Genomic DNA, 13,869 nt, shown 5'->3' with positions numbered 1-13,869 from the left:
CTGCCCTCAGAAAAATAGGTTGGACACATGAAAAGGAATCTTGCTCAGCAGGCTGAAGACGCAGAGCAACTTCTGCGGTTACGTTTTTCTTTCTTCTGGCAATTTTGGGGTGGGGATGTAGCTGGCGCAGTCACTGGGCCTTGTGCTTCTTTTTGAGCACAAGTCAAATCTTCCTGAACAAAAACCACACTTGGCTGAAACTGCTGTAGCCCCGGCTGGAGAAGCTGTTCACTAAAACTCTGTTTTTGCAGTACTTGAGGCCACCTGAAGCTGCTCAAAAGTAGGAGTTACAGGACAGGTAGGGAGAAGTAGGTGATCCTTCTGAACTGAAATGGCTTTGTATGGACAGGAGAAGACAAGCTGGCTCTGTTGCTTCAGAGAGGTGATTAGGTTTTAGTTGTCATCTCCTGCCTGGAGTCCTGAAGACTTAAATGGCATGAAAATGAAGTCAGCTGTGTAAAGCTAAAGCTAGTCAAATGAGGAGACTCTAAAGTAGGAGGATAATCTTTGTTATCTGACAGGCAATCCCAAATTCCCATGGGATGCTCGTGCAGCTCCACTGTAGTAGCATGTGTCTTGTCATGCTGAGACCAACCCTTCTACCTTCAGCCCAGTGTGCTGTGTGGGCTTTACAGGGCTCATAAGCCATGAAAACTGAAAACCTGCATTCCCAGAAGAAAAGTGGCCCTGCTTGCAAGGGAACTGCGATTTGGTTGATGCTGCACGTAGAGTCCATTGGTGTCCAGTGGTGTGAAACTCAGATGGGGGATTTCACAGAAGTTGGGAGGCTGTGGTGGACCTGCTGGCATGGCTGCCTGGGCATGTTATCTCAAAGAACAAGGTCATTTCTTCATGCAGAAGTGAGGGCTGAGTGTGAATATTCAGGATGGGCAAATAAATTTAAGATGTAATATGTAAAAATATGCAAACACCAGAGTTGATGCTCTTTAACAAACAAACCCCCTGCTCAGGGAATACAATTATTCAGGCTGTGCATACATCTGATTACCTAGCTCCTAAGCGCCTGGAAGCAGCTCCTCAAACTCTGTGAAGCTTTCCCCCTGGCGTGTTCCAGTGCTGCAAGCAAAATGCACTTGTAAAGCTGAAGGCAGCAGGAAGTGAAGGAGGTGGATAAAAGCTAGCAAAGCCATCAGTGGGGTTGGTCTGGGTAAGGCTGAGAAGAGCTTAGTTGAAAATAATTTTCCTGGCTATGATTTGTGATGTACTTAATGTTTTCAGAAATGTCACCTTGGCACAGCATGGGTTTGGGATGCTGGGTTACAGGCATTGAGTGGGGGCTTGCCTTTGACACTGATGTTATAGAATCATAGAACAGTTAGGCTTGGAAAGGACCTTAAGATCATCCATTTCCAACCCCCCTGCCATGGGCAAGGACACCTCACACTAAACCGTATCACCCAAGGCTTCATCCAACCTGGCCTTGAACACTGCCAGGGATGGAGCATTCACTACCTCCCTGGGCAACCCATTCCAGTGCCTCACCACCCTCACAGTAAAGAACTTCTTCCTTATATCCAATCTAAACTTCCCCTGTTTAAGTTTTAACCCATCACCTGTTGTCCCATCACTACAGTCCCTAATGAAGAGTCCCTCCCCAGCATCTCGATGGGCCCCCTTCAGATACTGGAAGGCTGCTATGAGGTCTCCACGCAGCCTTCTCTTCTCCAGGCTGAACAGCCCCAACTTTCTCAGCCTGTCTTCATATAGGAGGTGCTCCAGCCCCTGATCATCCTCGTGGCCCTCCTCTGTACTTGTTCCAACAATTCCATGTCCGTTTTATGTTGAGGACATCAGAACTGCACACAATACTCCAAGTGAGGTCTGATGAGAGCAGAGGGGCAGGATCACCTCCTTTGACCTGCTGGTCACGCTCCTCTTGATGCAGCCCAGGATACGGTTGGCTTTCTGGGCTGTGAGCACACACTGAAGCTGGCTCATGTTCATTTTCTCATCGATCAACACCCCCAAGTCCTTCTCCACAGGGCTGCTCTGAATCTCTTCTCTGCCCAACCTGTAGCTGTGCCTGGGATTGCTCTGACCCAGCAAGGTGTCCCTGCAAGGTGTCCTGTCTTGGGCCACTGCAGAATGAGCAACACAGGTCAGGATGGCTGGGGATGGGGCTCTGCCCAGATGCCATGCGGGCATGAGTTAACTCTTTCTTCACACATCTCCATGTCCCTTTGCACAACCAGAACTTGGCAGGGGCATTGCTAGGGCTGTGAGACTGTTTGCTGAGGTGGTGTGAGGGGAGCTGGTGCTCACAGGGGCTACCAGAAACTACATGTGAGTCTCGAACATTCAGACAAGTTATTACAAGAGAAGGCGCCTATACTGTTCTTCACTATCCCCACCAAGCTTTTCATACTGCTGTGTATGGGGGAAGTTATTAAGCTTCCATTTCCCCTCTTTTGTTAAAACTAACAAAGGGTGTTGCAGGACCTGTGTGAAGAAGCCCATGATAAGCACTTTGCAAAGCCACAAACCTACGTTGAGTCTTTGCAACACCGGGATGGCGCCGGGAGATGGCACTAACTCACTATGGAGGCTATCAAATTAGTCCTTAGTAGTAGCACAGTAAGTGGTCAGGTAGTGATCCTTCGAAATCTCTGGCAAGGTGCTTCTGGCTCCCAAGGCTTTTGATTATTCTTTGAAGGCTGGGTTCCCAGCCCTTATTTATGAGGTGAGAGGAGCCGTTGCAGGTCTTGGTAGGTCATAAATTCCTGGTAATTAATCATTGTAGCTGCCTCTGAGATGTGCCAGTAATGAGGACTGTGTCTGGGGAAAAAGGCCTGGCACTCAGCAAGCTCATGTGGATGCAAAGTACACTGGTCTATTTGTTCATATCCACATAGGGATATTTCCTCCTTCTTTTAAGTAGCCTTGTTCTCTGGTTTTGTTTGGGTTTTTTTTAAGCAGTTATGAAAAGGAAAACAGTTGTGTTCAAAATCACTCAGTTTTCCCCACAATTCAATTTTTATAAGAATAATGAAAATTTTTCTCTTTCCCTTTTGATATGATCATTAACAGAATATTTTAAGTCATACTGGGGAATATTTGAAATAGTGTTCATCTTTGTAGGCATAAAGCCCTGAAACTCTCTCACTGAAATAATAGTGTTATTCTTGTGTTTAAAGGAAACATGTTGCTTAATACATTTTTAAAAGGTTTTAATATTACTTACAAGCAACACCCAACAAAAACCACCCAAGTTGTTTCACGCATAAGCTGTGCTCACAGCCACTTATGTAAAACTCGTGGAAAGCTTTGCTATAACTTGTCCAAAGTAACATAATTCTTTTGAAGCATGGTTGTGTTCTTATGGTAAGACACTGGGCAGTGGGAATTGGGTGTAAGAGGATTCCTGTTGCTAAAGGTTTGATTGGAAATCTCATGGGCAGAATATTCTGGGAAAGGTGGGTGGACTCTGCATGAAGTTTGAAGAGTTCATTGAAATTTCTTCTGGAAAAAGTGGCTTTGTCCCCTGCAGTGGCTTTATATAAAGAATTAAGGATGTTGTACTGCTGCTAAGGGATTTTACTTGATCTCTCAGAAGAAAGATGCTCCATCCCTGGTGGTGTTCAAGGCCCAGTTGGACAGAGCCTTGGGTGACATGGTTTAGTGTGAGGTGTCCCTGCCCATGGCAGGGGGGTTGGAACTAGGTGATCTTAAGGTCTTTTCCAATCCTAACTATTCTATGATTCTAAAGAAGATCCTGCTTGCAGTGCAAGGACAAACAGATTTCGGCACTCAGTGAGTAGTCTCTTGCTCAGCAGCCAGCCAGGACTCTGTGTGTCACTACTGATGGGTGCTGCTCTCCTCTTCTGCAGGTTTTCATTTCTGTGAACTGCCTCAGCACGGATTTCTCCTCTCAGAAGGGAGTTAAAGGCCTGCCTCTGAATCTTCAGATTGACACCTATAGCTACAATAACAGGAGTAACAAGCCTGTCCATAGAGCCTACTGCCAGATTAAAGTCTTCTGTGACAAGGTAAGATGGGGTCAGTGTGCCAGTGACCCTTGGGAGAGGTTAGTCAACAGCTTAACAGCATTTTTTCCTTAATTTTACTTTTCTTCCCTTAATTCTACCATTTGCTGTTTTGGCTTCCTGAAAACTCTCATCTGTGTTCAGCCTTGGCAAGGAAAAGAGTTCAACCTCTTCTACTTGCCTCAGATTATGTTATGGTGTTTGGTGACCTCAGATAAATTTGCAATTTTCAAAATGCTGGAGTGCTGAGAAGTGTTTTTGAGCGATGACTTTGGAGAAAGGTCAGTCAGTGGCAAAAGACTGTTCGTAGTCCTGGGAAGTCTTGCAGAGTGTTCTCAGTAGGAGAAATCATTGCAATTGATTAGAGCAAGTGGAGGCTTGTCTTTTTGCTGAAGCTGTGTAGTGTTGGTCCTTTTACATGTCTTTGTGCCTTCTTAGTGCACTTGTTATAAGAAAAGCCCACTAACTTGAACATATCTCTCTGGGATACAGCAGTATAATGAAGCCCATTTACAAGTTGGGTGGGTGCTGTAGTTTGATTGCTTTGTCAAATGGATTTAGCATGCAGGGAATTAATAACCTTTCCCAAAGCCGTTGTTCACCAGAAGCTGTGAAAGAGATGTAGCAGGAGCTGAGCTGAAAGCATTTGTAAAAGCTTAAGTGAGTTTGCAAAAGAAAGGACATTTCGCAATCTTTGTAACCTGTTCCTGCCTTGAAGAGTCTTTCGAAGGATCAGAGCAAGTAACGTGAAATGTTGCTATTTCTAGAGTGACCAAGATCTTTCAGGGCTGGGATAAATGCTGCCTGGACTTCCCTAGTCCTTCTGATTGTTGTGAATCACACCAGTTTCCTATTTTGCTGGCATCCTACTTAATTAGGGTCTCTGGTTCTGTACATCCAGACTGTCTTCAAAGCACAGGCTCCTTCTGAGTGACACCTCAGATCTGCCTCTGTGCAGCTGCAGGTCTGAGATGGGCTCATAACCCCCATTCTTGAGTCTTGTGCTACCTTTGCTCAGGTCCCATACTGTGCAGTCTCACCTTGTCATTCCCCAGGACACTGCCATAAAGATTCTTACATGCTGTTACCACTTCCCTCCCAAAATAGAGGGACTCTACAGTCTTACCTCTACTGTAGCATCCTATTGACTCATCCTCCCATGTTTTATTGTCCATCTATATGCTTTAAAATAGGTTTGTCCTGGGTTCAGCAGTAGCAGTCATTTTTGTCCTTCCTAGTAGCTGGTGCAGTGTTGTGGTTTTGACTTTCAGCCTGAGAACAGCACTGATAACACCAATAGTTTTAGTTGCTACTTCGTAATATTTAGTCTGACCAAGGACTGTCTGAGTCTCATGCTCTGCCAGGGAGGAGGGGAAGCTGGAAGGAAGCAGAGACAGGACACCTAACCCAAACTATAACCAAAGAGGTATTCCACACCACAGCACATCAGGCCCAGGATGTAAACTGGGAGCAGTTAACCCAGAAGGGCTGGATCACTGCTCGGTCGGGCTGGGTATTGGTCAGCTGGTGGTGAGCTGTTGTATTCTCTTCCCTTGTTATTTCCCTTATTATTATTGGTGGTAGCAGCAGTGGTTTGTGCTATACCTTAGTTACTGGACTGCTCTTATCTCAACCCGTGGGAGTTACGTTCTTTCAATTCTCCTCCTCATCCCTCTGACGGGGGAGAGTGAGCGAGTGGCTGCGTGGTTCTGGGTTTCCAGCTGGGCTCAAACCATGACAAGGTCCCTCTGCTTTTCTGTATGGTTGGGAGAAGCTGCCTGTAACCACCTGAACTGAATCAAACTCTGCTACTTGTGGACCTTCCTTCAAGTACCTCCTGAGGTCGCTTCTGTTGTGATGATCTCTGCAAAGAATTTACTAGGGAGTCAATGAATACTCTTCACAACTATCTTAAAGACTTGCCAGTGAACCTGGTTAGCTTGGGTCTTACAGGCTTTTTCAGGCATTTCCGCCTGCCCCTTCTATTTTTCTTTTTCCTGCTCTAAAATGAAACTGAGGCAAGAGTGTCATCTAAAGCTCTTTTGTTATCTGGGAGTCTGGTGTGTTATCAGCATGGGTTCTGTCCAATGCCAGTGAGTATAGGTTTGCTGCAGGGAATGGGAGGATCTTTTAACCCTAAGTTGTCTGATCAATTACTGACGCTGTGCTAAAATTACTGACAAGCTTGCGCCACTGCTAGTAAGATAAATGGTTAATAAACGAGCAGGTGTGTAGTCAGGACATAACTTAAAGGAAACCATTTCAGTCTACCATAAATTTCAGCAAATCTAGTAGTACAGAAATACAGTGTACAGTAATACTCTGACACAGTATTATTACTACAGTAATGCCAGTGTAACTTTGATTTTTGTCTGGGATTTTGACCTTTTCTCTTGCTTTATTCCTCCAGATACTTTGCAAGTTGAATTAAAAGAGGGAGGCAAGGGGAAAAGATTATTTTTCTGTACTTAACCTGACCATTGTTTGTTCTGTGAGCGTGCAGCCAGTGTAGAAATTTGTAGAAATGGTCTTGAAGTTTGCTGCCTTTCAGATCCTCTCCAGGTCTGGCAGTGGGAGACGGGGACAGAGGCCAACAAGCAGAGTACTATTTGTCACCACACTGAATCAAACTCTGTACTCAGACGCTTGTTTGAGGCACAGGGTGAGTGCTCCTGTGAGCAGACTTGGGTCCTTACAGCTGCAGGTACTGACTCACGGTGCTGGATTGACCCTGGCTGGACACCAGGTGCCCACCAGAGTTAGTGTTGTCCTCTGGGATCTGCTGTTTCTGTTGTAGCGATGGGCAGTGTTGTGGGAAGTTTTTTATGGGATGGTAGTTACAAGTGAGATGCTGTTGGAAGGACAGAGGGTGCAAGACAGCTGGAGGCAGCATGGATGTGGATGGACAGCAACACTAAGAGTGTTCCTTCTGTTGAATGATCATAGACTGGTTTGGGTTGGAAGGGACCTGAAAGATCATCCACTTCCAACCCCTTGCCATGGGCACGGAGACATTCCAGTAGACCAGGTTGCTCAAAGCCCCATCCAACCTGGCCTTGTGTCTGCCCCATCCCTGGCAGTGTCCAACTTCTCTGGGCAATCCGTGCCAGTATCTCCCTACTCTCATAGTAAACGGATGTTGCATCTTCCCTTTGCACCTCTCTTGCAGATCAGATAGATCATGTCCCTCCATGGGAGGAAAGAAGGGAGGAATGGCAGGTCTCTCCAAAATGCCAATTCCCTTTCTCAGACCAGGAGTCTGTTACACAACTGGAGTTTTTGAGGAGAAGAAAACCACAAAAAAAAACCCCCAAACCCCTGCAGCCTTCAACACCTAGATGAGAGTATGAAATCTGATTTGTAGACTGTAGGCTGTTGTCTAGGTGAAGTTGGGAAAACCTCTTTCTTACTAGTTCATTTATTCCATAATTGTGGAATACAGGATTGCCACTGCCTATTCCTCAGAAGTATCTGATCCTGGCTGTTGCTGAGCTCCCTGGCAAGGCAGAAAAGCCTGTTATCAAGATGTGACTTTCTTTTTTGATGTGGATTTGAGATATGTTTACCTGGGCCCCTGTAGCCTGGATCAAGTTGACTTTCAAGCAGAACTCTGGCTGTAGGTATGGGAAGGCAGAGGTTTTCCCACAGCGTGTGGTCTTGATGGATTAGCACGTTCTTCACAGGGAAGCAGGTGCTGTTCTGGAGTCCAGTGTTTGAGCAGCAGAACTTTATTGTTTTCTCATGAAAGGTAAAAAACAGATCTGGAGCCAAATCTGGTCTTCCTGCTGTCAAGCTGAGATGTTGTGACTCTTCTGGTAAGGGAAGTTGCAGAGATGTGTGGGTCCAGCTGTGCTGTGGTTCAAGTGGGATGTTGTCACTGTAGTGGGCTGTATCAGCTCTATGGGGTCAATGAAAGCTAGTGATGCCTGCGTCTTCATTGATGATTCTTTTCTGTTTTTCACAGCAGCTGCCTGAAGCTGCTTGTGTCCCTTCTGCTGTGAGGGAGAAAAGGTGATACATGTTAATGCATATCAAATATCTAGGCTAATTTTGCTTTTTGATGCTGGTGCAGATGTGCCCTCTGCTACCTACTACACATAGACATCCTGTCACCTACAGGGTGTTGATTTACTGGGAGTTTAGGAGGGCTATTGCCCTTCTCCAGTGCTGCACAACATTAGACACTGTTTCCCACCCCATCGCCATATGCTTCTTTAACATCTTGTTTGCCATAGCTAACCTAGTCTTCCACTGGCACCACGTAGGGATGTGGGTGTGTTTTGGCAGCTTTTCAGGGGTGGGAATGAGAAATAATGGCTTCCTGTGGCCAGATAACCGTTACCTTTTACTCTGCTTTGCAAGGAGGGTGTTGGGAGACAGGTAGAACTCGTGTATACCAGTTTGGGCAGTGATCTGGTGGTGGCACCAGGATTGAATGCTGGGGATCTACTTGGGCTTATTGCCTCATGCAGCTGACAACATGACAAACCTGACTTGACCCACAGTCATGTGTGAGGTCTGGGCAGAACTGGAGGAATGAACACGATTCCAATACAAACCATCTTCCTTCTCTGTCACAGCTGTCTATACCTTGCAAAAAATATGTGTCTCTCCCCACTGCTGCTTGGTTTGGAGAGCTGGGAACTATGCAGGCATGAACCCATTTAGGTGTCTGTGGGTTCCACCATAGTCTGGCCCCAATACAAAGAGAAGAAATAATGCCTGTTTCTTAAAATGATGCATGCCTGCAGCTTAGGAGCAGTGAATGGTACAACTGCTACCAGCTCCATGTGCAGTGTGCAGGAAGGTATCTTGCATTTGGTGATCCAGGTGTGGTGTGGCTTTTATGGATCGGGATGTAATGATGATCTAGTGAACTCTTAAACTGAGGGAACTTGTAATTTTTTTTGTTTTAAATGCTTCAAATATATATATTTGTGTAACACTTTATGAAGTTGTTATAGCCGTAGGTATCTTTTGTCATCTTATCCTTATCTGATGTGAAAGAAAAGTGTTTGCATCTTGGATATGTTGTGGGATTTTATTAGACAGGACTCAAAAGTAAAAAGATCCCCGAAGTTGGTACTCGCTGGCAAACCTGTAGCTTGGGTACTATGGAGCTGACCTCTGACGAATCGATGTTCCTGCCTCCACAGCTGAAAAAGACTAAAAAGCCTAAAAAAACCTTCTTTCTCTCTCTCTCCTTCCTTTAATCTCATTTGGCAGGGAGCAGAGAGGAAGATCAGGGATGAAGAGCGAAAGCAAAGCAAAAGAAAAGGCAAGTGCACTGACCCCAGCTCTCAGTTGAATGCCTGTAAGTAGAAATTATTCCATCGGTGTTTTGAATATTAGAAATCATTTTGACTACAAATAACTTCTGTGGTAGAGCTCATCTTAAGTGAATTTATATTGCCTATGGAATAGGGCTTGTTTTAAGCAGTGTCTTATGGAGTCATTAATTGTGTTTTTCAACATACTGAGTCAGTTAGGACTTCACTTCTACATAGCTTCCCTATCCAAGGCAGGGTCCTTCTGCATATTCAATCAGGTATGAGTTTTAGCAGTTGAAGTGATGGTGTGAGAGTGGGATTTTTTGGGCACTTGCGGACCCCCTACACTCCAAGGGGCAGAGAGAAATGGAGCTGTTACAGATGTTTCCAGCTTGATCCTAAACTTAGGTTTAACTGAAGTTAAAGATGGTTTACAACGCTCTACCCAGGCAGTGGCAGCCTTGGGACTGAGCTTTCATCCTCCCAGTCCTGCACACACACTTGTAGAGAGCAAAGTGGTCCTCAGTAAATAATTCCAGCAGTTGTTTCTGCACATGTGAAAGCCTCAGCAGCATGTAAAGCCTGTGGAGCCTCTTCCTGCTGAGCATCCTTCATTTAACTGCTGAAGGTGACTGCAACAGATCCCGTGTTTGGATCACTTCACCAGCAGAGCTGCGCAGAGGATAATGTATCTCCCTGCTGGGCAGGGGGCAGGTGCGTGCTCCCACTTGCTCTGCTCAGCGTTCTTGTCAGAGCTGTGCTATTAACAGTCCAACTGGTTCAACAAGCATGCACCTCACAGCTTGCTGGGCAGGATTTTCCTGACACAGCAGGTACAGGCTGCTGGAGTAGCTTCAGAAGAAGATAAATGCTGTAAGGGAACCCATTTGTTTAAGGGCTGTTGCAGCAAGGGCTGGGTTTTGGGTTTGTTTGTCCTCAAAGAAAGGCAGGTTTAGCACACTGTTAGCATTTCACACATGGAGCAGCCCCAGCGGCTCCCAGCAGATTACAGCATGCAGCCCTTGCGTCATGGCAGGAAAAGTGCTAACAGCTTCAGTGCAGACTTCCAGGACTGTCTGACTTTACAAAAGCTGCTTTCCAAACTGAATTCCCTGAGCTTGGGCTTAGCCTGATACGACCTTTGTTTTCCTGGAAAGTACAGTCCATTGCTGTTCAGTTCTTGTGTGGGAAGTTTTTGGTTGCTTTAAGCCATAAGCTGTTATACCCAGCTCCAGGATCACAAATGCCACGTGCACATGCACTCGTCAACAGCAGAAATAGTTTGTGGCTTTTGGCCAAAGTTATTTTTACAGGGATTGAGTTAGAGTTAAGTTTTTCAGTGAAAAAAAGAAGTGCATTTTGCACTGGGGACATCGGAAGTGGAGTGTTTGCAGGTAGCTTGACCCAAACTTGAAATGTTTTCACTTAGTAAAACCAGGTCTTCACTTCGGGGTCAGTTTGACATGAGTGCGTCTGAAGTGCAGTTTAAGGTGCCTCCTGCCTCACTCTCACCCATCCTTTGTGGGTGAAGCCTATCCACTTGGTGGCTTGTTCACATCAGTTGGTGCATCGTGAAAGCCCAAGTGCTCTGTGAGAGACAGAACTAGAGTCTGGGGGAGGATGAATCAGGGTCTGGCAGCTTGTGAGGATGAACAATGAGATGAACAACAATGTAAAATTGGAAATGTGGAATCAAAATGTAACTAAATGTATCATCTTGCAAGAAACAATACTTGTACTAACTATAGTATGATGATGCTTCTGTGATGCTGTTGTTTTGAGAGGCTCCCCACTGGAACCACATGTGTTACAAGTTGTCTCTGTTGTCTTTCTGCCTTCCTGATAGAGGAAATACAGCAACCATTTGAGGGAATGGATAGGGAGAAGGGAGAAGCAGAGGCTTGGACTAGCTTTTGCCCTCTGTTTGGGTGGTTTGCTTAGTACCTAGGTTTCTCTCTTGGGGTGGGTGTTCAAACCTTTTCCAGCCCAGTTTAATATCAGAACGAAGTAAAGCAGCTCACTGGAGAAAACTTGTCCTACTCTGTGAAACAAGGTCTTTCTTCAGGATCCAGGCCCTCATCAGAGAGGGAGACAACCGAGATTCAGACTCCTCTACCACAGGAGCTTCTCCCTTTAACCCTGACTACAGTGCACCCTTGTCCAAGAGTGTATGTGCCTTTCAAATGATGTAGGAAAGCTACAGCCCTGTCAGTGCCTTCACTATTCTCTACTTCAATCTTTGGTCTCTACAGTTTCTGATGTCAAAGTGCCCATGCTTCCCTCACACAAGCGCACGGACATCACCATCTTCAAGCCCTTCATGGATCTAGACACTCAGCCTGTCCTTTTCATTCCTGACGTTCACTTTGCGAATCTTCAGCGTGGGGCTCACGTAAGTAAAGCTCATAAATGCGGGGATGAGGAGGGTATGGAATATATTTGGAAAAAGCCTGGGATGCTGTGTGTACATACACACATGTGAAATGCCAGACTGTTTGCATCAATGCTGTAAACACGGGGTGAGTCTCATGTGAGTGAGAGATGTTGCTCCTAGACATGTTGGCTGGGGTTAACTGGGTATGTTTCCTGGTTAAATCATCTTTCTGTGAACTCCTGTTTCCATGAACCTGAAAGGGTTTTATCACAGCATCTCCAACTGAGAGTTCATTGAATGAGCTGCAGGCCGGTTTCCTCTTGTGGAGACCGTTCGGTTCCTGGTGCACTGCTGCAGACCGCGGGCTCCTCCAGCCTGCTGCTGCAGGGTGAAAATCTCTTCTTTGAAACTGGCAAGGGTGTGTGTGGCTCTGTGATCCACTGCCAGAGTGCCCTGCCTCAGCATTCCTGGAAAGTCCCAGCTGACAGGAAACTGGAAGGGAAAAAATTAGACTACAGCCAAGTTTCAAAATCTCGGACTCTGCTGTGCTGGAAGTTCTGGCACCCTGTAACATAATCCAACCCTCGCCTTTTAAGAGTATTTCCTAAAGTCTTAGCAGGAATGGAGAATAAACTTGTGCCCATGAGGCTGACTTTCCTGCACATGTTCCTACAAAGGCTCTAGCGCTGAGGTCTGTCAGAAGGCTGCACCAGTCCAGATAGAAAGCTGGTCAGCTCTTGTATAGACTCATAGAATCGTAGAATAGTTAGGGTTGGAAAGGACCTTAAGGTCATCTAGTTCCAACCCCCCTGCCATGGGCAGGGACACCTCACACTAAACCATGGCATCCAAGGCTTCATCCAACCTGGCCTTGAACACTGCCAGGGATGGAGCATTCACAACGTCCCTGGGCAACCCATTCCAGTACCTCACCACCCTAACAGGAAAGAATTTCTTTCTTATATCCAATCTAAACTTCCCCTGTTTAAGTTTGAACCCTTGTCCTATCACTACAGTCCCTAATGAATAGTCCCTCCCCAGCATCTCGATGGGCCCCCTTCAGATACTGGAAGGCTGCTATGAGGTCTCCACGCAGCCTTCTCTTCTCCAGGCTGAACAGCCCCAACTTTCTCAGCCTGTCTTCATATGGGAGGTGCTCCAGTCCCCTGATCATCCTCATGGCCCTCCTCTGGACTTGTTCCAACAGTTCTATGTTCTTTTTGTGTTGAGGACACCTGAACTGTATGTTCCTGCGTCTCTCATTTGAGACCCTTCAATGTGCCTTTATCAAAAAAGATAAATAAGATGCTTCCTGGCTTTTGGAAGGTTGAACCAGTGTCATTTTTTACAGGGTTGAAAGATAATAATAATAAATGAAATCTAGTTCTGGATAAAATTTTTACTACCCTAACTGCAAATATTATTTGTGTATTAAAATGAAGGCCAATGTTTATTGCTTGGACCAGAGCATCTTATTTCTAGTAGTGTGGTTGTGACTGGTTCCCTACTTCACAGCCTTGATTTCTCCTATGTCCTGTATTGATGTGCCTACAAGAGGGTTGGGTGGCTGAGCCATCTGCCTGTCCCTGCTGTGGGATCAGGGGTTCCCTATCCTTTAACTCAGTGCCATTAAACCACTGCTGATGCTGGATGCAGCAGGGTGGTTTTATGCCAGTGACTTTTCAGTGCAAACAAAGCTAATGCTGTGTTGCTATATTAACAGGTAGCACTTAAAGGGATGGGGAGAGTGTTGCTGACAAGACCATGTTACACTAGCTAATGGTCTGTCCTTAGGCAACTTTGTTTCATAGCATTCAGAGCATATTGTGTTTTCTGAGGACTGGGTACCACATCAGGTACTCACTAGCTATTTCACCATGTGTTTCTCTGCATCTGTCAATAAACATCTCCCCTTTGTTTCAAAAGGTCCTACCTGTTGCTTCAGAAGAACTGGAGGGTGAAAGGTAAGAGCTGTGCTACTTCAGCCTACTGATGTCTTGCCCTCAGACAGTGGGGTAAGTCCCTGTAATTGTACCACTAACTTTTTTTCCCTGTCAATGACAGCTCCAACCTGAAGAGAGGAGCCTATATTGGTGAAGAGGACTTCATCGCTACTCCAAATAAGATGGCCAGAATAGAAGAACCAAAAAGAGGTATTATTTTCTTCTTTCAGAGACTGAATTATTGGAGTATTTGTCCATTATTATAGAGATGCATCGGA

The 13,869-nt window shown here is 45.7% G+C and overlaps 1 protein-coding gene across 5 annotated transcripts in view; it reads left to right on the top strand.

Moving 5' to 3' along the window:
- The window catches only part of GRHL1 (grainyhead like transcription factor 1), a 43,435-nt gene that overhangs the window by 21,783 nt on the left and 7,783 nt on the right, over positions 1–13,869 (top strand). For 3 of the 5 annotated variants that reach the window (XM_031052685.2, XM_031052684.2, XM_031052687.2), the window contains exons 9-13: positions 3,849–4,007; positions 9,231–9,318; positions 11,527–11,666; positions 13,575–13,612; positions 13,713–13,801. In XM_031052685.2, coding sequence (XP_030908545.1) covers positions 3,849–4,007; positions 9,231–9,318; positions 11,527–11,666; positions 13,575–13,612; positions 13,713–13,801 — 514 coding nt within the window. The remainder of the gene's footprint in view (positions 1–3,848; positions 4,008–9,230; positions 9,319–11,526; positions 11,667–13,574; positions 13,613–13,712; positions 13,802–13,869) is intronic. The other 2 variants (XM_005153245.2, XM_031052686.2) reach the window with 1 other exon arrangement.

Source organism: Melopsittacus undulatus, chromosome 3, assembly GCF_012275295.1.
Source record: "Melopsittacus undulatus isolate bMelUnd1 chromosome 3, bMelUnd1.mat.Z, whole genome shotgun sequence".
Taxonomy (NCBI): Eukaryota; Metazoa; Chordata; class Aves; order Psittaciformes; family Psittaculidae; genus Melopsittacus; species Melopsittacus undulatus.
This window is presented reverse-complemented; position numbering and strand designations above follow the sequence as displayed.